The sequence below is a fragment of the Limanda limanda genome, chromosome 7 (assembly GCF_963576545.1).
Source record: "Limanda limanda chromosome 7, fLimLim1.1, whole genome shotgun sequence".
Taxonomy (NCBI): domain Eukaryota; kingdom Metazoa; phylum Chordata; class Actinopteri; order Pleuronectiformes; family Pleuronectidae; genus Limanda; species Limanda limanda.
The window spans coordinates 18415459-18434710 of NC_083642.1; the positions used below are offsets into that span (position 1 = coordinate 18415459).

At 42.3% G+C, this 19252-nt stretch overlaps 1 protein-coding gene across 4 annotated transcripts in view; it reads left to right on the plus strand.

Annotated features, from left to right (window-relative positions):
* tp73 (tumor protein p73) overlaps positions 1 to 19092 on the plus strand; it is a 24359-nt gene extending 5267 nt beyond the window's left edge. The window contains exons 2-14 of one of the 4 annotated variants that reach the window (XM_061074491.1): positions 594 to 689; positions 1231 to 1381; positions 6055 to 6303; positions 13967 to 14153; positions 14347 to 14462; positions 14784 to 14893; positions 15126 to 15268; positions 15371 to 15459; positions 15600 to 15727; positions 16235 to 16389; positions 16580 to 16712; positions 18295 to 18388; positions 18691 to 19092. In XM_061074491.1, the coding sequence (XP_060930474.1) occupies positions 594 to 689; positions 1231 to 1381; positions 6055 to 6303; positions 13967 to 14153; positions 14347 to 14462; positions 14784 to 14893; positions 15126 to 15268; positions 15371 to 15459; positions 15600 to 15727; positions 16235 to 16389; positions 16580 to 16712; positions 18295 to 18388; positions 18691 to 19092 (2053 nt within the window). Of the gene's footprint in view, positions 1 to 593; positions 690 to 1230; positions 1382 to 5061; positions 5083 to 6054; positions 6304 to 13966; positions 14154 to 14346; positions 14463 to 14783; positions 14894 to 15125; positions 15273 to 15370; positions 15460 to 15599; positions 15728 to 16234; positions 16390 to 16579; positions 16713 to 18294; positions 18389 to 18690 lie in introns of those variants that run through there. The other 3 variants (XM_061074492.1, XM_061074493.1, XM_061074494.1) reach the window with 3 other exon arrangements.
* Positions 19093 to 19252: the final 160 nt, after the last annotated feature.

The following is a 19252-nucleotide window of genomic DNA, read 5'->3' on the forward strand; positions in this document are numbered from 1 at the left end:
ACGTGAATTTATCGGCATTACGCGGTAGGCCTGCTGCCCTTTTTCATTCTCCATTTTTTCCGATAAGTTTTGGATTGAATCCCCCACGATGAGGCCCCGGATGTTTTCAATGCAGATGTATCTCTTGACTGTGCATATCTTTGACATGTTTTCTGTCAGGAGATGGAGTTGCAATAAGCTGCTGGATGTTCGCTGCTTTTGCTTGAGTTGCGCAGAAGGTGCTGTGTTATTTAGAGACAAGGGGGGGAGCTTCCCCTCGGAGTGAGACGGTGGCGAGGCCGACAGGTCCGGGCACGCCCAGGCCCCCTGACACCCTGTGCCACCTTACTGGAACTACATTGGTGTGATCACACCTGGATGAGTGTGTGTGTGCGTGTTTGGGTGTGTGTGTGTGCGCGTGTCTGTGTGTGCGCGTGTGTGTGTGCGTGTGAGATGATTCTTTTTGAGCACTGATGAAAACACTGATGAGTTCGTTTTATAGAAAATTATTTGTCTCACTAGCTTATTAATAAAAAAACTATTTTGTGTGTGTGTGTGTGTGTGTGTGTGTGTGTGTGTGTGTGTGTGTGTGTGTGTGTGTGTGTGCTCTGCAGAGTGATCTGTCCCTCACCAGACTACCCATCCTTTAAGATGTCCCAGTCCACTGTCACTGAAGAGGGAGGCACCTTTGAGCACCTGTGGAGTTCCCTGTGAGTGTTAACAACATCTGCTGATCACCGTTGTACTTTCCATGCAGTGATTAACCTATTCCCCTCATGACACAATGGTTTCTTTAATCAAAATGTAAGATGTGTCAGACACATGCTTCTGTCATCACCTGAGAGATTATTTTATAAGCAAACAGATTATTCCAAACTCAATACTAGTCCAGACGATGAATAATTTCAGTGCCTAAACTCCATTAATAGAAGAGTAGACCAGTGTTTCTGTGCTGCAAACATCGTCAAAATCACAATGTGAAAAGATATTTGCTTCTTTAGCCACTTTTGTTAATCTCAAACATCTAGGATTTAGGGATGTAAAAATCTTGTGGTATAAAGACTTTTATTTTCCCTTTGCCTGCCTGAAAAACCAAACAGTCCCAAAACAAATAGATTTGCATTAAATTAATATATTTAAAAGATATTTTTTATTGCCAAATCAGACACAAAGACCCACCTTTGTGCTACTATCCTTTTTTGGAAACATCCTTTTGACCATCTTGTATCCACGGTGTTTGTGTATTCAAAGTGAGCCGGACAGCACCTACTTTGAGCTCCCACCAGGCAGCCAGCCAGGTGAGCGGCCAGTGCCCTCCACCAGCACCCCGGGGAGCCACTGCAGCGCTGCCGAGGTCTCCATGGACGTCTACCATATGAGGGACCTGAACGACAATGTGATGGTAAGAACGTGAGCTCCCATTGCGGTTTAGTTTGTGGGTCAAGCTTTGCACACACACACACACACACAAACATCCCTCTTTCTTTCACATTATTTTGGTGCAACCTTCCACTGTTTTCCCTCCAGTGTGCAGGAGATTCCCTCCCCTGTAGATTCCCTCTCATCTGCAGCCTTTTCCCTCCATCTGTCTCCCTGCTGAGCGGCCTGTAGGGACTGAGAGGGTAGTGTGTGTGTTTGAGCTGGGGAAGGGCTAATTAAACCCCAGGCTTGGACTTCATGCTGCTTCAATGTAGATCCATCTGTGTGTGTGTTTGTGTGTGTGTGTGTGTGTGCGCATTAACAAACATGCGCACATTTTTGCAGGTGTATACACCTTCTAATTTTTTGTTGCTATAGGTGCAATTACATTTTGTTTTCTTAAATTTAACACCAAAGTATTTTCCTGAGCCTAAAATCAGATACAAAGCTTGGGCAGGAACACACTGATATACACATTTGATTCCGGAACCTCTATACAATCTCTGGTTGTCAAATAAGAAATCCCTGGGTCCCTACCAAACACACCTATGTTTCCTTCCCCTACTGATGTGTAATATTGGTAGGATCTAATCTGTAAGCGGGCAAGTCTGGGCCTGCCTGACTTGGTTAATGAATAGTCATGACAGAAAAAGAGAGGAGGTGGGGGGGATTTGTTGTTAGATTGGAGGCCAGTGTAGAAGGCCCAGTCAGGCGGGGGAAACAAGTGAAGGAGTAGGGAGGCTGGATGTGTTCTGTATCCTCCATCATGTGCCGCTCCACACTGAGGCCATTTGGCCGTGGAGAGATCAACTCCTTCAGCCACGTTTGACCACAGCACAGACTGAGTCCTATGAGAGCCGGGTCGGAGACGTCGTAGATACACCCCATCTCACCTGTAAGGAGCCTTAAGATGCTGTATGGTGTGGTAAGTGGACAAGAGGGAATGGTTTGTGTTGTAGCACATTCAGGCTGGTTTTGAAAATGTTGTGGTCTGATAGTGAAGATGTTTAATGTTTCAGAGAAGTGTAGACTTTTGTTTGTAATGTTGATGAACTTGGCTTTGGCTCATGGTCACTGTTTCTCGTCAAACATGTGATACAGGTAAATGTATTTTCTGTTCTCTTATCATGCAGTGTGAGAGTGAGTTGATGTTTGAAAGTCAGGATTGCGTTCTTTTTCTTTTTCTTGCTACATAAAATTGTGTGTTTATAAGAAGACATGGACGTTAAAACAAGCCCCTGACACATTCTGGTCCAGCTTTAGTTCACTCTGCTTTAACTTCATTTGACATTAATTATGAAGTTATAATAAATGAACTTTGATAATGTTATTCTAAACCCTAACTATTCACATGAACTTTATAGAATATAATTTTCTTCAGGTTGTGGAACACTTAATGATGCATCCTGTAGCTGCACCTTTCCAAGTATTCCCAACAGGGGGCAACCTTCTTCCACAACTCTCCACATTTTACCTCCTCTCATCCCCACCTCCATTTAACATAGCTGGCGAGGTTTAGACATGCACCAGCTTTCTCATGATGCCATATCATTCATTTATGTGGCCTCACTCTTCGTTTTGGTCAGGTCGTTTCTTTATTTTCATCAATAACATGTGAGTCTGGGTGGTAAAATGTATCTGTGCTGTTTTCATTAAACCATAGGCTTCAGTTTAATAAGTGGCTTTAAACAGAGGTCATTAGCTCTCACACTGCATGATTATTGGCTCTTTAAACTCAGCCAATAATGTTTCACTCATCTTGACAAGTGAGGGTTGTTGTTGCTCCCTTATCTACACTTCTAAATGTTTTTTAGCCTTTAAAGCTCGGCCTTGAGTGGCAGCTACCAGGATGGCTGCCCACAGGGGACATCAGACTCTGTTGGGATGGGAAGCTTAAGCGCTCACACACACACACACACACACACACACACACACACACACACACACACACACACACACACACACACACACACACACACACACACACACACACACACACACACACACACACACACACACACACACACTGTTGCAGCGGAGGTTTTTAGCCCTGTTTCAACACACCTGGACTTAAGATTTGTCCTTAAAGTCCCTTTTACTATAGCTCTTCTTCAAAAGTAGTAAAGAGTGAAAAGTTATATAATTGAGGCAGCACTCAGAATAGGCTATTTATACACTGCTCAGAAAAATAACTTCAGCAGAGGAACTCACTCTCATACTTTTCATATAGTGGTATTTATGTAGAAAATTCTACAGTTATCCCACCTTTCACGACCACATATTACACATTTAAGACACATGTACATACATTACGAAGAAAGCAAATCATTTAAACATTTTAAACAAGTGAGGCATTTTTCCTAATAAAGCGACAATTTTTTTCCCCCAATCACTCTTCAGTTGATTAACTTTACGATTAATCGATTAATCGTTTCGGCGCTGCATGTGATGAGTGATTTAGCGTTGTCACTGATATTAGGCTGCACCACCACAAAGTAAAGCATAAAACTATAATACATTAGAAGTTTTTGGACTCTCAGCACCCACAGATGCATACGTCCACATTTAACCTACACTGTTTGCGTCAAGTCGAGGACACTGACCTGTCCCTTTGCTTTCAGCTCATGAACTCTAGCATGAAGTTTACATATCCTTGTGAAACTTTGTTATAGTTTCTGAGGTTTAAAAAAACACACATATCAGCGCTCAGGGACAGGATGTCCAGGTGAACTGAGGATATGAATTCAGCTTATGGTTTTATAACTTCCCAAAAATAGGTAAATAAAGACAAGTACCAGCACGTCCAGTCTAAATGGAATTCTGCCCACAAATTAGAGTAATTAAATGTAAATTTAAAACATTTTTCAACACATGTTTATTTATTAAGTGATCATAGATACTCTCTGGGCTTGGTTGGGTTTTAGATTCTAACCGAATGTGAATTATAAAAAAAGATTACAGTTAAACTAAACCATTTAATAAACCACTTACTCAGATCATCCTGGATCAATGATTTCTGTGTGTCCATTGGTGTTCAGTAGTCTCTGTTTTTAAAAGATTAAGCTATATTGATATACAATACTGGGTGCGTGGGTCTGACCCTTGAACTATTCTTTCATGTGCTTTCCTTCTTACCTCTCTCTCTCTCTCTCTCTCTCTCTCTCTCTCTCTCTCTCTCTCTCTCTCTCTCTCTCTCTCTCTCTCTCTCTCTCTCTCTCTCTCTCTCTCTCTCTCTCTCTCTCTCTCTCTCTCTCTCTCTCTCACTCTCTCTCTCTCTCTCTCAGACCAGACAGTGTTTACTTAGTGCAGGCCTTCACAAGGTGTTTTGGAGCATGTGTGTACATGCGCCCCGGCATTGCCGTCTATGTCCGGGCATGCCATAATTAGAACGTCGTACCATTTTTTGGGTTCCCATCCTTCTTTGCCTCTCTCCTTCTCTCGTCTCGTCTCAGTCTATCGTTTCTCTCTCACCACGCCAGTCCTCACCTTCTGTCCCCTTTCCTTGCTGTACATGTGTCTGTGTATGTGGTGTTTGGTGTGTGTGTGTGAGTGACTGTGTGACTGTGTGTCCACTGATGCACACCTCTCCTGCACTCTCTTTGCTTTACTGTGTCTGGACATTTCTGACTGAAGATTTAACAAATGAGACCAAAGCAGTAAAGGATGTACTACTTGAAAAAGAAGGTAAAGATTTGATGTTTTTCTGCTCATTGGGTGGTTGTGTAATGTCATAGCAAATTCAGTGTGAACTTTACAGTCTCTGTCAGTTTTGTGACACGCATATGGACTAGACATTCATCTTTACTTTAATAATCTATATAATTTAATTGTTGTCATTATCATTGCTTGTAAGTTGGTTTCTTTTGCTGGGTTGGATATGATACAAATATGAAACGTGGACTCATTGTTGTAACTGATGAGCAGAAGTTTAACAGGTGGACTCACTGTTGCTTTATGATTTTAGATTCTTCTGTTTTTGCTCAAGTAGTGTGACAAAGAATTGACAAATGTCCATGTAAAAAGAAATACGGGGGTCACAAAGTAGTTTTCTTCCTACTGTACAGTATATTAACTCTTTATGGGCCTCACACAGTGCATGAACAAGAGTGTCGCTGCACACTCTCCTCTCAAACACAACGCAGAGGACAACAGGGGAATGACAGGCAATTAGGCAGAGCACAGATTAAGCTTGTGTTTTACAACTTGCCTCACATAGCCCCAAGGAGGCTCCTGTGAGGACCTCACTGCAACTGCCACACACACACACACACACACACACACACACACACACACACACACACACACACACACACACACACACACACACACACACACACACAAACACACACACAATCACTCAGGTTTGTTGTCCTGAGCTTGTGGTGATTTTTTCCCCTCTGTCATTTCTTGTGTAAAAATCAAACAAACAATGCTTACTGAATATTATGGACATCTACCTAGACAGTTTCATGTGTGCCAACACTCATGTAGACACACACACCCACACTACCCACAACTCTCGCTTCCCAGTGTAACCCGACCTCCCTGCTAGCTTCCAAGCCCCTGTCTCTCCAGCACCTCTACCTGTGTCCTCCCTCCGTCTCCCTCCTCCCTCCTCCGCCTTCCTCATGCTCTTCCCTCTTCCTTTCTCCCCAGTCCCAGTACAACCTGCTGAGCAGCAGCATGGAGAGCCTGGGGAGCCGTGCGACCTCCGCCAGCCCCTACAGCTCCGAGAACGCCTCCTCGTCGGCCGTGCCCACCCCCTCACCCTACTCTCAACCCAACTCCACCTTCGAGGGCCTGTCGCCTGCCCCTGCCATCCCCTCCAACACCGACTACCCTGGACCGCACACCTTCCAGGTGTCCTTCCAGCAGTCCAGCACCGCCAAGTCTGCCACATGGACTGTGAGTACAACACACTTTCTTGTTTGATGTGTAATGTGTGTGTGTGTCTGTTGATTAGTGTTTATCTGCACATGTATTGCACATGCACACACGTAAACATCCACACATAGACACAACTCCTTCACATGCGCACCCAGTCATCCAAGCCAGCACATGTGCTGGTGTGTCACGTGCAAGAGAAAGTTGTGCATCATTCAGTAATTGATCGTGTCCTCCACTCACCCTTAGGAATCAAATCAAGTGCAACAGGCAAAGTTTGGTTTGTGGCCGAGACACCTTTTGTCCAATGTCCAGTGTCCTTCAAGGCAATTCAATCAATCAATCTATTAAAAGATAACAATGTTTAGTCACAAAATATGTATAATATAACTTTAGGAATTGTTCAATCTATGATAATAATAATAGAGTAATATTTAATATATTCGGAAAGACTGTAACACTAATAACAGGTTAAGTCTTAATCCATTCTTGACACTGTTTGTGTTGCCTGTTGATTCATAGTAGGTGCTACTGATATTTACTATTTGACAATTCATTGCTTTTTCATATATTGTATATATTATACAATTTACAGGTTACAAAAAAATACCAGCAGTCCTAGTTGAACACAACTCAGAGGTGTCCTAACTAAGACTTAGACCAAACCTAATGAAACAACACACACAACTGCCGTGTGATGTGATGGTGCTGAGAGACAGGTGAAATGGGAGCTGCGTAATTCCTCATGACCCAATGAGGGGTCTACTGCTGGAAAGGTGTCACCTCCGACTGTCACACAGTTGACCTCCCTGAAACAAGAGTAACGAGAGACAAACTGCACTTCCTTCACTCTGTGTGTGTGTGTGTGTTTGTGTGTGTGTGTGTGTGTGTGTGTCTGCGAGCCTTCAGGCCTGTGAGTGTCTCGGCGTGATAGAGTGAGGTTTTCCTGCGTGGCTGTGTTTGCTGGGAGTAACCATGCATGGTGCGGGCAGTTTAACTCAGTCCTCACTGATGTAAGAAGATCCCCCACTGGACATTAGAGTGGTGGTCTTTGACCTGCTGCTTTTCTTCTCTGTCTCTTTCTTCCTCCGATCTTAACACGCACTCATGGCTGTCACCTCTGGCGCCTAAATTTTCTCCCGCTCCTCTCTTAAAATTCGCCTGTCATCTCTTTTCTCTCTCGTCCATTCTCTTACTCAGGTCTTTCTCACGGCCAAAGTGCTTTCATAGAATCCAAGAAAAACATGGACAATGATGTTATTTTGTGTCATTTAAGTTTAAACCTGTTTCATCCCAGAAAATTGATCAAATCAGCAATAATCCCTGATCATCTCTAAATATCTTTTGAGCTTTAACTGAAGGGCAACTGCCAACAGATAATTTAGTGTTTCTACTGACTTCACCAACTTGCGGCCCCATCTTGCCTTTTGCGACAAACAAAATAAACTCCTCTTATCCTCCTTGGTTGCGTGGATAAAAGCTTTAAAATGATCCCAATTGAATCAACAAAGAAGAAAGCGTTGATTGTACCTGCCTGAACGACTCAAATCATGGCTTTGTTTGTGTGTGTGTCTTACCGGCAGAAACAAAAGAGTTTTGTTACTGGCACACGACTTACGATACAGATGATGAGGCAGCAGAAACAGGACTGTGCTGAAGCCTGTGATTATTCAGATGCCTCTGCTGCAGTTAAACAGGAGGGATTAGAGTGAGAGAGAGAGAGAAAAGGGTGATTGCTCATAGCTTTTATGGAATTTACTGTAATGCTTTGTTTTTCATCTTTCACGCCTGATTATATGATTGTATAAGAAGATGTACTTAAAGATTATTATAGAGTAACAACCAAGCATTTCATGTGTGAAATGACGCAGTATGATTGTGTTTAATGTGGGATACTTCTTGATGCCGCTGAAGTTTTGCTTAAAATGCCGGCAGAACAATGTTTTGTTCTGAATAAAAATGACCGCATGCAGTAGTTTTACCTTTTTTACAGGTATAAAAACACAAGTGTACATAAACATGTGCCAGGCTACATTTGAGCTCAGTGGGAAAATATGTTTAAAGGATCAGATCAAGGGCAAGTCAAGTCTCTCAAGTGTTAGTTTTGAAAAGAATAGAGATTATGGTCAAGCCTCTTGGAATGGAAGGGGATTCCCCCAGAAATAACACTGTGGATGAGGATTTTGTGTGTGCTTGTGTGTGTGTGTTTGTTTGTGTGTAATGTGCATGCACATGTGGGTTTGTGTGTTTGTGAAAAATTCCGTAGAAAGCCCTGGTTTGAACATGCTCAAAGAAAAGGATGACGATAGCTGGACCAGACGGAATCACCTTGTTTGAATGAAGTTTAACAGTCTGGGTTTCCTGCAGATTTGTAAGGCCTCAGGCAGTGGGGAATGCCGAACGCCATAGAAGCATATTGACTGTAATCAGTTACCTGGTTCCCATCCTCCCAGTTAGAGTGGGTGGCATCGGGATATTAAAAGAAAGGTTAGGTTTGTGGTTGTACACAGCTGGGTATCAAGGGAAAGACGAGAGGAGACGAAATGAGAGGAGAGGAGAAGAGAAGAGAAGACACAATGCTTTTTTTCAACTATGATAATGTTTCCACATGCTGCAAATCCATCCAAGCCCATGTTAAGCTCGCCTGGTAATCCCCCAGTCCCCCTCCTGTCTCGTCAAGACGCCGTGCATTAGTGATAATAGCTCTGAAACTCTGCCGCTATCTCGCCCCTAGAAGATGATTCCTTGGCGTGGATGCCGGCAAGCGTCACTGTGGCTGGAAATGAGATGTAACACCTCTGCCTTGTCAAATAATAAGACTTCTTTCCATACACTCAGACTTCAGTTTATGTGAATGTGTGCCTGTGCGTGTGTGTGTGTGTGTGTGTGTGCGTACAGTATGTTTGGGGGAGGATGGGGGGGTGGGGGGGTACACAGGCTTGAACATGCACTTCGCAGCGGCTTGTCAGAAGCTGCTTTTCCCAGCTATTAGCTTCTCTCCGTTAGGACACAGGTCCCAACACGCCCAACACAATGCGTCCTTCCCCTCCTCTCCCCATGCATCATCCGCGGCCACATCACCACTGGCCTTCCTGTCCTGTCGACCACCGGATCTGGGAAAACACACTGGATAAAGATGGTGTCTTTCACACATACTCAGATGCCAGCCAAGTACATGATCTTGTGTGTGTGAATCTGTAAATGAGAGGTGCTTTTTTTATAGTCACCAGGTAGATTAGAGAAAATACAGGCTCCAGGATTGATATCTTAATTAATATCGTCCCTGTGAACATTATCCAGTATCCTCAGCGGAAATCTGGACTGCAGCATGTCATCAATCATGGAAACGAGTATGTTTAACACTGCTCTATTCTGCTGTGTGTCGCTTAACACTCATTCTGTGTAATACTGTGTATATGCCATGCTGTCATAAATACAGAACTTTTACAATCCATACTTCACAAGTGACGGGCAGTAGTGCAATCAATACGAAGCCATTCAACTCACTCTATTACTTCTTGTATTGTGTAATCTGTCAGTTGGTTGAATAGGTTAAATCATAATTTTTTTCATATCCTTATAGACTCAAAGAAATTCTCTTAACAATAATGCTTTATAAGGGTGAAACAAAGAAAAACATTTGCAGTGAATTTCTAACAGGAAAGAAACGATTCTTAAAAAAGTCAGTCTGTTAAGGTTATGACATCTTTTTCCCAAAGTCTCTTAGAGACAAACAGCAATTACAGTGTGTGTGTGTGCGTGTGGGTTTGTGAACGCGCGCGTGCATAAATGTATTCGATACTTGGACAGTTAAGTGAATTTGCAGCGGGCAAGTTGTTGCTTGTGTATATGGATGACGGTCTGGCAATCATCACCCTGTCTCCAGCAGCCTGTCAGGACCTGCCTCTGCTGGTCCACAGTGTAGAGGCAGGGATGGATGGATGGATGGATGAATGGATGGATGGATGGATGGATGGATGGATGGATGGATGGATGGATGGATGGATGGATGGATGGATGGATGGATGGATGGATGGATGGATGGATGGATGGATGGATAGATGGAGGATTTGACTGTAAATCCAAACAGACACATCATGGTCACATTAACCATTCTGGGATGACAAGCTGGATGTTTAGGACGTTGGCACGTTTGATTAAATGTTACATGAGCTTCTGACATATTCAAATATCTTATTTTTGAAATTATGTGATAAAAACTTAAACATGAATTCCAAAGTGTACTTATATTGTCAATGTTGTTTTTACCCTCAACAAGGACAGTGTCTACATCAACTAAAATCAACAGATTGAACAGATTTCATAACATCCGGGTGAACCTTCTGCAATTGACATCTTTCCTTTTTTTGAACATTTACAAATTCTCTATCTAATAATCTGATCACCTATTTAACCAAATTGGTTTACTCCCTCAATTCTTCATTTTATTTTCTTACCGACACATAACAGTTTTTCCACCTCAAATCTTCAGTCAGTAGTTCTTTGTTCTCACTCTCAGTCACTCTTTGTCCTTCCTCTCCATCCTTTCATCCCACCCTGTGTCCTGAAACAAAGCCTAGCTTATTCATCACTTGTCTGAATATATGCATCTCTTGTCTGAACACATCTGATAGTGTGGTTCCTTCATTAATACTGCGCTTCTGTCGATGACACAAGGAGCTGACCTCACAGACTAATCTGTGAAGCATGTGTGTGTGCGGGCCGATTCCCTGTCTGTGCATGTATATACTAGATGATGTGCTGGACGAGTTGAGACGTCTCCCATGGCATCTGCACGAAAAGTAATTTATGACTTTTTCATGCACTCTGAGATTTTTAAAAACCATATCGTCAAACCACTGATTCCTACTGTCTCCACAATGTCTCAAGAACCAATGGACACTTTTAACACTCGGCCATCAGGACTTCAGAAAGAACTGGAATTCAAAATTCATGAAAGCGCTGTGCAATAAAAAACATGAACAGAAGCAAATAAATGAAACTAGAATGGTACTCAGTAGAGTTTACAAACAAATTTAAATCCACTGGATCCAGAGTTTTATTTGGATCTGCACCAAATTGCACACTCATTACGATCAGTCATCTCAACAAATCAGGTTTGTTCATCAAGATCCATTAATTATTCTCTTGGAAATCAAGGAAACAAAAGACAGAAAAACAAAAAGAAAACTCCCTATCTCACAATGTAAAAATAAGTGATATTCTGAAATCCGCCCCCTGATCCAGATCCACACTAAAATTGAATGGGTTCTTTTCTGACCCATACTGGTAATCCTTCCATTCGTTTTTGAATAATCGTGCCTACAAAAAACACCAACGACAAAAAACAAATGGACAGAGGTGAAAACACTACCTCCTTTGAAGGCAATAAGATAAATAGCTTAGAAAAATAACAAAAACAGCTAAAAACTCAAAAAGCCTGCGAAATCGTGGATCATACATTTACAATTAAAAAAGTAAACAGATAAGGAACTCTTTTATCAAACAGAAAGCCATAAAACCACCAGCATGACCAAATATCAAACTTTCTCTGACGCTGCCTGCCAATTTTTCAAGAATTTTGTTTTTAAATACGAAAACAGTCCAAAGTCTGCTATGCTGGAAGGTAAATCAATGGATGTGTATTTTGTTTTAGATGTGAGTGGTTGATGCTACCGGAATAGTCCCTAGCTTTGTAAATAGGAACTCTGCCTGGCTTTTGTATCTCAGAAAAATAATTTATTCATGGTATGGATGGGCTGTTCAGACTTGTCAGGGAAAGTTAGGTGGGAAAAGGTAATGTTGTGCACAGGTATTTCCATTGCCCTCAAGGGTGTGCTCATGGCTAAGGGTGTGTGTGTGTATGTGTGTGTATGTATGTGTGTGTGTGTGTGTGTGGGGGGGGGGGGGGGGGGTTAGGCTTAGTAACGGTGTCACAACAAGGAATCCAAGCAGTTGCTGGCGTAGGAATGACTCTATGGCAGTCGTCAACAGGCCAGATGCTTTTTGGAGGGAGAGTCAAACCAGAATCGGAATGATAAGAACAAATTATTTAATGAAAGTGGAGTGGATCTATTTGAGTTTGGTAAAGATAGGTTTTCTAGTTCAAGTGGATACTACACTTCCCACAATGCAGCAGAAATCTTTATGAAAATGTTTTGTTAGACCCAAAATGTCAATTTGTAATATAACCTTTTTGTTAAAAACGGAAATAACCTTGACCATATTATCAGGTCTTAGTTTAGAAATGTCCTTCAGATCTTTATACTTTATACAAACTCCTACAAACACACTCATCTGTTGAAGGGTGTCACAATATTCACCATTTACCACATGATTAAAGTCAACCAGATAAAAACTCTAAAATGGTAATTGAGGATTCTGGTAGGAGGTTTGAGATGCAGACCATTAATGTGGTCCTGGTTTACAGTTCCAGCTTTTCTCAATAGCTCTCATGTTGTGTGTGCTTTCTCTCACCTATCAAATTCACAGAATAATAATAAAAATGACACAAGTTTTTTCCAATGTGACGTGGCAGATATTGAGCTGCGTATACTTCTGCCACATATTTCACTGTTTCATCTGAATTCAAGCTCACTGTTGCAAGCCCACACAGGACAACTGTCGTCTTCTTTCTTTTCTGGAAGGTCCCAACTTCCACTGGGAAGATTTTTGAGATTTGGTGATTGTGTCCGGGCATGTTAAGGCTCTTCCATCCTTTGTCCCGGTGTCTTTGCAATGTGTCTGAACAGGCATTCACACGCATACATACAAGTACACACTTGCATGTGTAAATGCTCATAAACAAGGAGTCATTGAAAACTTAGCTAACACAGCTCAGCACAATCTCATTGAATTGAAAAAAGATTTTTTTCACCTTTTCTAATCTGTCTTTTTATGCCTTTCCTCTACCACCTGCAGCATCTCGCATTACTACCCACAAACCCACTCTGATGGATAATAATAATTTATTCATTCTAATAACCCAGTATTTACTTTTATAACACCGACTCAAATTTACTGCTGACTGTTTTACAGTTCCCTTTACTTACGCTCCCTTTCCTGACACTATGTGTTCTTCAGTAATAACATTATACCATAATTACAGTGTCCTATCTGGGCCCCGCAATTTGATCATAAAATTATATTTTACTTAATTTAGATCTGTCCAATTGAATCCCTTTTATCCCTGCTGCACTAATAGATAATGTAATGGCTCAAATCACTTTTTCTTCTCATTAAGATACAGCAGCATCTCTTACAACATTATTTTACCCTGATGTCTATGGTGCTAAATCCTTTGAGATGAATCTACCTATCTTTTATCTTATTATTCATATCAATGTCTTGAGGGAACAACTCTATATTTCTTTATTTTCACAACTTAAAATTTCTGTAGGTTATTCGAAAAACATAAGGGAGTGAACTGATGACGAACAGATCTGATTCTTCACATGCATCTGTAAAATTCAAGAAATAGAAAGAAACCTGGTTATGCACATTTGAACACAGCAACTGTTTGGCATTTTGTTGGCTCAAGTCTTGCTTCACTTGTGCTGATGTTCTGAGAATATGTTAGAGAGATGCCTCTTTCATTTTCACTTTTTCCCATATGCACACCGTCATAGTCACAGATCACTGACTTGAGTCTCTCTGGCCCTGTGTCTGTTCCTCTCCCATCCAGTACTCACCCCTGCTGAAGAAGCTCTACTGTCAGATTGCAAAGACCTGTCCGATCCAGATCAAACTGTCCGCCTCTCCTCCACATGGCAGCATCCTCAGAGCCATGCCTGTTTACAAGAAGGCGGAGCACGTCACAGAGGTGGTCAAGCGCTGTCCCAATCATGAACTGGGACGAGATTTCAATGACGGTAAATCACACAGTATAGGAGATAAGACGCATTACTCATTAATCACAACTGTGGTGTCATTTAGGCCTTAAGCACAAACATTTTGTGCAGTAACATATTTAAAAACCAGACTGTGTGGTGAATGAAGGGTGTGATGCTCCGAGTTAGAGCAACCAACTGCATCCTCACCTTTCTTCCATCATTCTTCCCACAGGTCAAGCAGCCCCAGCCAGTCACCTGATCCGGGTGGAGGGGAACAACCTCTCTCAGTATGTGGACGATCCTGTCACTGGCCGACAGAGCGTCTTCGTGCCCTATGAGTCTCCTCAGGTTGGTGGCTCGTTATCATAGAGACACACGTTACATTGTGGTGATGTCAGTTCTAGTGAAATACTTTATCGCATCTGTAAATAAGGATGAAGGTCATCAAATAATCACAATAGTGAGAAACCATCAGGGGAGGTTAATGAAAAGCATCAATTGTCTTGCCTCACATCAAAGTGCAGTACAGCATTGCCCCCTGGTGGTGGATTGGTCACCCTTACAGAGAAAATGGGAGGTTTGCTTGTCTGCACATGGTGCGTAATGAGAGATATTGTTTGATCCATAAAATACCTTTAACCCCTAAACATTGATTGTTGTTTGCTGCAGGTGGGGACTGAGTTTACTACCATCCTGTATAACTTCATGTGCAACAGCAGCTGTGTGGGTGGCATGAACAGAAGACCCATCCTCATCATCATCACTTTGGAGACCAGGGAGTAAGTCAGCTATACATAGGTCAAACACATGGCTAACCCTAACCTTCACACTTAACCTTCACACATTATCTAAACCTCATGGGGACCTATCTTTTGTCTGTATTAGGAAGACAAGTCCTCATAATGTGACCCTGTGTACAGATTTCGGTCATAGTGAATGTACGAGAAGCTACCGAGCATTTCATGAGTGTTTCATCTTAAAGAAACAAGTACATTTTTCTTTTAACTCCAGTGGCCAAGTCTTGGGCAGGAGGTCGTTTGAAGGTCGGATATGTGCGTGTCCTGGCAGAGACCGCAAAGCCGATGAGGACCACTTCAGGGAACAACAGGCCCTGAATGAGAATGTGGCCAAAAATGGCAGTGCCAGTAAGCGCAGTGAGTCGAAATTCTGAGACTTTCACGACATGTGACTGTCTAAGGATGAGATTATGAAGCATGTTGGAGAAACCTGCTGAAGTTTGATTCTGTCGTCTACAGACCTCAAACAGAGTCCGCCGAACATCCCGAGTCCAAATATTAACATGAGGAAGAGACGACACGGAGAAGAAGAGATTTACTACATTCCTGTAAGTCATTTACACACTTTGTTGTAATTAGTTTTACATCTGATGTGTCAGGTTTCAACCCCTAAACTCAACTATGAACCATTGTTCAAAAGATGTGCTCAAATGGCTGTTGATTGCGTTCGGTGTCGTGTTGGCCGCAGGTTCGTGGCAGAGAGAACTTCGAGCTGCTGATGAAGATTAAAGACAGTCTGGAGCTGGTGGAGCTGGTGCCGCAGCCGCTGGTCGACTCCTATAGACAACAAACACAGCAGCAACTGCTGCAGAGACCGTGAGTCACTCACACACACATGCAGAAGCACACAGAGGACCATCGATGAATTTACATACTGTAAACATGCTTAAAAACACTCAATTATACACAAGGACCCTGTTCAGACCCGGTTTTAACATCCACTCTGACCCAATCACAAGTGGGCAGCTCGAAGTACAGGTGTGATGCACCCAAGATGCATTGAGGACACATTTGAGATTGTGTCTCTCAGGTATGAACAGGGATAAAAAGAAACACAAAAACATGCTTCCAGTATTAAATTGTAGTTACTCTACCTGTGTGTAAAATGCAAATACACAAAACATATATAATGACTCTCACTTTGCCATACACACAAATATATCCACACCCAGACATACTTCTCTAGAGTCATTTTCCAGATGAAGTTGAAGTTACCAACTCAGAGTAGAATGAAATAACCTTCACAAGAAGCTGAACAAATAGTCCTTCACACATATCCCACGTATCTCACTGAACTCTGCCTCTTTGTCCTCGTTTCTCTAGGAGTCATGTATCATCCCCCTCCTCTTACTCTCCAATGTCCAACATGAACAAGCTTCATGCCCACGGAGGCCTGAGCAAACCGCCCTCAGTCAACCATCTGGTGGGGCAGCAGCCCCAGCAACACCCCACTGCCCCCACATCCATAGCTCATATGGGTGAGTTTATACCTCGTGTGTGTGATTCAAATCAAATCACAAGTAGCATGTTTAAAACCAGTATGTTGATTAAGGTTTCAGATTAGAAAATATTAATACAAATAATTGTATGCGATTGTAGTATGTAGTACATTATAGTACATGTCATCTGCTGCCGATTATGTATTGACTGCCCCTTCCTCTGTCCCAGGCTCAAACATGCTCAACAGCCACCACATGCAGGCCAACGGTGATATGAACGGGGGCCACAGCAGTCAGACTCTAATGTCTGCCTCCCACTGCAGCCCGCCCCCTCCGTATAACCCTGACCCCAGCCTCGTCAGGTACCTCACCCTCCAATGACACCACTCCTCTCTTCTCCTGTAAAAGGCCAGCAGACAATCACATGCACTTGTTGGTTTAAAATCATAGACTGTATATAAAGGTGGACGGCATGTCGGCTCCCAAACGTGAAGCCAAACCATTGTTAATCACCCTCTGATGGCAGGCTGCAGTATAGCTCAAAAACCCTGCCCACTCCACTCCATGTTAGTGGATGGGACATTGACCAAACTAAAAAAAACACATCAAATCAAATTTCTTTAAAGCGCAAGATGGCAGCACCTGTATGTGTGATATTTTAGTCTAATTTTTATACAACCATGTCATCATGTCATGTCATCCATCTTTTGAAGGTTCTATGGATTTTATACGAACAAGTGGCACGTTGATGCTTGATCATCTGGCCAAACTTTGTTTTTTCTTTTTTTTGGGAGGGGGGGTCCTTTTTGCAGTGAAATGTGTTAAGATGGATCTGTGTAATACAGACTGTTTGATTGGATCATAGCTTTGCAAAGACTCGCAATTACATCACAAATCTCCCAGCAACCATGGCTGGTGCCACGATGAAAGCCCAAAGAGGAATTGGCTCCATGCAATTGATAAATAAACTATTTATTAAACAGCCTAAAACTAACTTTAAGTGGAAAGGTTGTGTTATAGCAACAGGTTAATTAATGTTTGAGTGAAGTTAAGGAAAATAAAAAAAGAAACTGTGCTGTGTCCTGTTACCAGTGTAAGATAAAATTGTCTATGTCTTTGTCGACTGTCTACAAGCAACTAGTGTTCTTACCTTAATTCGCTGCAACTAGTTGCATGAGCTAAGTGTCTGAATCAGATGTCGGGGTTTGTTATGAAGCCCAAACTGTGCGTCATACACATCATCTAAAAACATTCACACAGTCACTGTGTATACAGCCTACATAGACCTTTGCAATGCACTATAGTGATTTTTCTTCTAAAGAATCTCTCGTTGTTTACGTTCTGTTTAATTTAAAACTGTTTACTTTCTTATTTTTCTAAGAAAATGTGTCAATGCAGTTGTTTGACTGACACATATTTAACTTTTTTTTGATACATCAGACTTTGTCCAGCTTTTCATTTTCTAGATCATCATGTTTATTTTGAATTGTACAGTTTAGCGTATTTTTGGATTACATTGTATGTTACCAAAACATTAACATTTTATGTATTTATAATAAAGGTTCTTCACCAAAGCAATTGTGGCCTTATGAATCATTAATATAAATGCATGTTTATGGTTCTACCACAATTGCATCTATCAAGATGTATGGTTTCTGTGGACTTGAGGCTTAATATAAGCCCTAAATCTTAAACGCGGTTTAAAAATAAACTAATATTAGATTGAGATGATAGTGAGATGATGATGTGATACAACAGAACTGAAAGGCTTTTCTATTCATACTCACTGCCCCTGACAATACAGTTAGGACATGCTTTGTTGTACTCAAGCACAGCTGCACTTTTCATCTGTGTCAAATAGATTATTATATTTCAGTCCTACTTTAAGCTTTGTAGCTGTGGTCTGATGACAGTCTAAGCAGCCCTGCTTTTCTCCCCGTACAGTTTCCTGACCAGTCTCGGCTGTCAGAACTTCATCGAGTACTTCACCTCCCAAGGCTTCCAGTCGATCTACCATCTTCAGACTCTCACCATGGAGGTAACTGCTCTGTTTGTTTACTCACTACCTCACAGTGACAACAATCATTACAATATCAAATGCTAGGTCATAAAAAAGAGAGAGGAAACAATAGTGAACGTGAACATTTTGGAAACCCACGGGAAAAAAGGAATACTTTGGTGTAATCGTATTAAAGGTGTCCTGTAGAGTATCAGACCACAAATAGTTTCTACCTGCAAATACACAAGGATGCAGCAACACTCTTATCATTATCTGTCTTCTTTTCTTCGTCTTCTACTTCATACTCACACTTCTCCAATGTCTGTTTGTGCCTCTGTCAGGATTTAGGTGCGCTGAAGATACCGGAGCAGTCCCGCCACACAATCTGGAGAGGTCTGCAGGACATGAAACATGGCGCTCCCATCCAGCTCCCAGCCTCTAACCATCACCATGACTACCAAGGGCAGCAGCTTCTTCGCTCCAGTAGCAACATGGCCGCCTCTGCGATGGCTGCCATCGGTGCTTCTGGTGGGGAACTGCAACGCCAGCGCGTCATGGAGGCCGTGCACTTTCGCGTCCGCCACACCATCACCATCCCCAACAGGGCAGGTGTCGTTGGGACGTCAGGTATGGCAGCACCTGGTGATGAGTGGGCTGACTTTGGTTTCGACATGCCCGACTGCAGAATGTCACGTAACAAACACTCCATCAAGGAGGAGTTCATGGAAAGTGACGTTCACTGAGGCTGAAAAGAATCTCGGGACTGTTTTGACAGCGTTATTGTCACAATCAGCCTAATTGCATAGTTCTCAAATGTGGATCGGGTCTTTAAATGTGCAGTTAGGTGTTTCTACCAGTGATCTTGCAGAGAATCAAGTTTTGTTTGGAATGTTTTACAGTGTA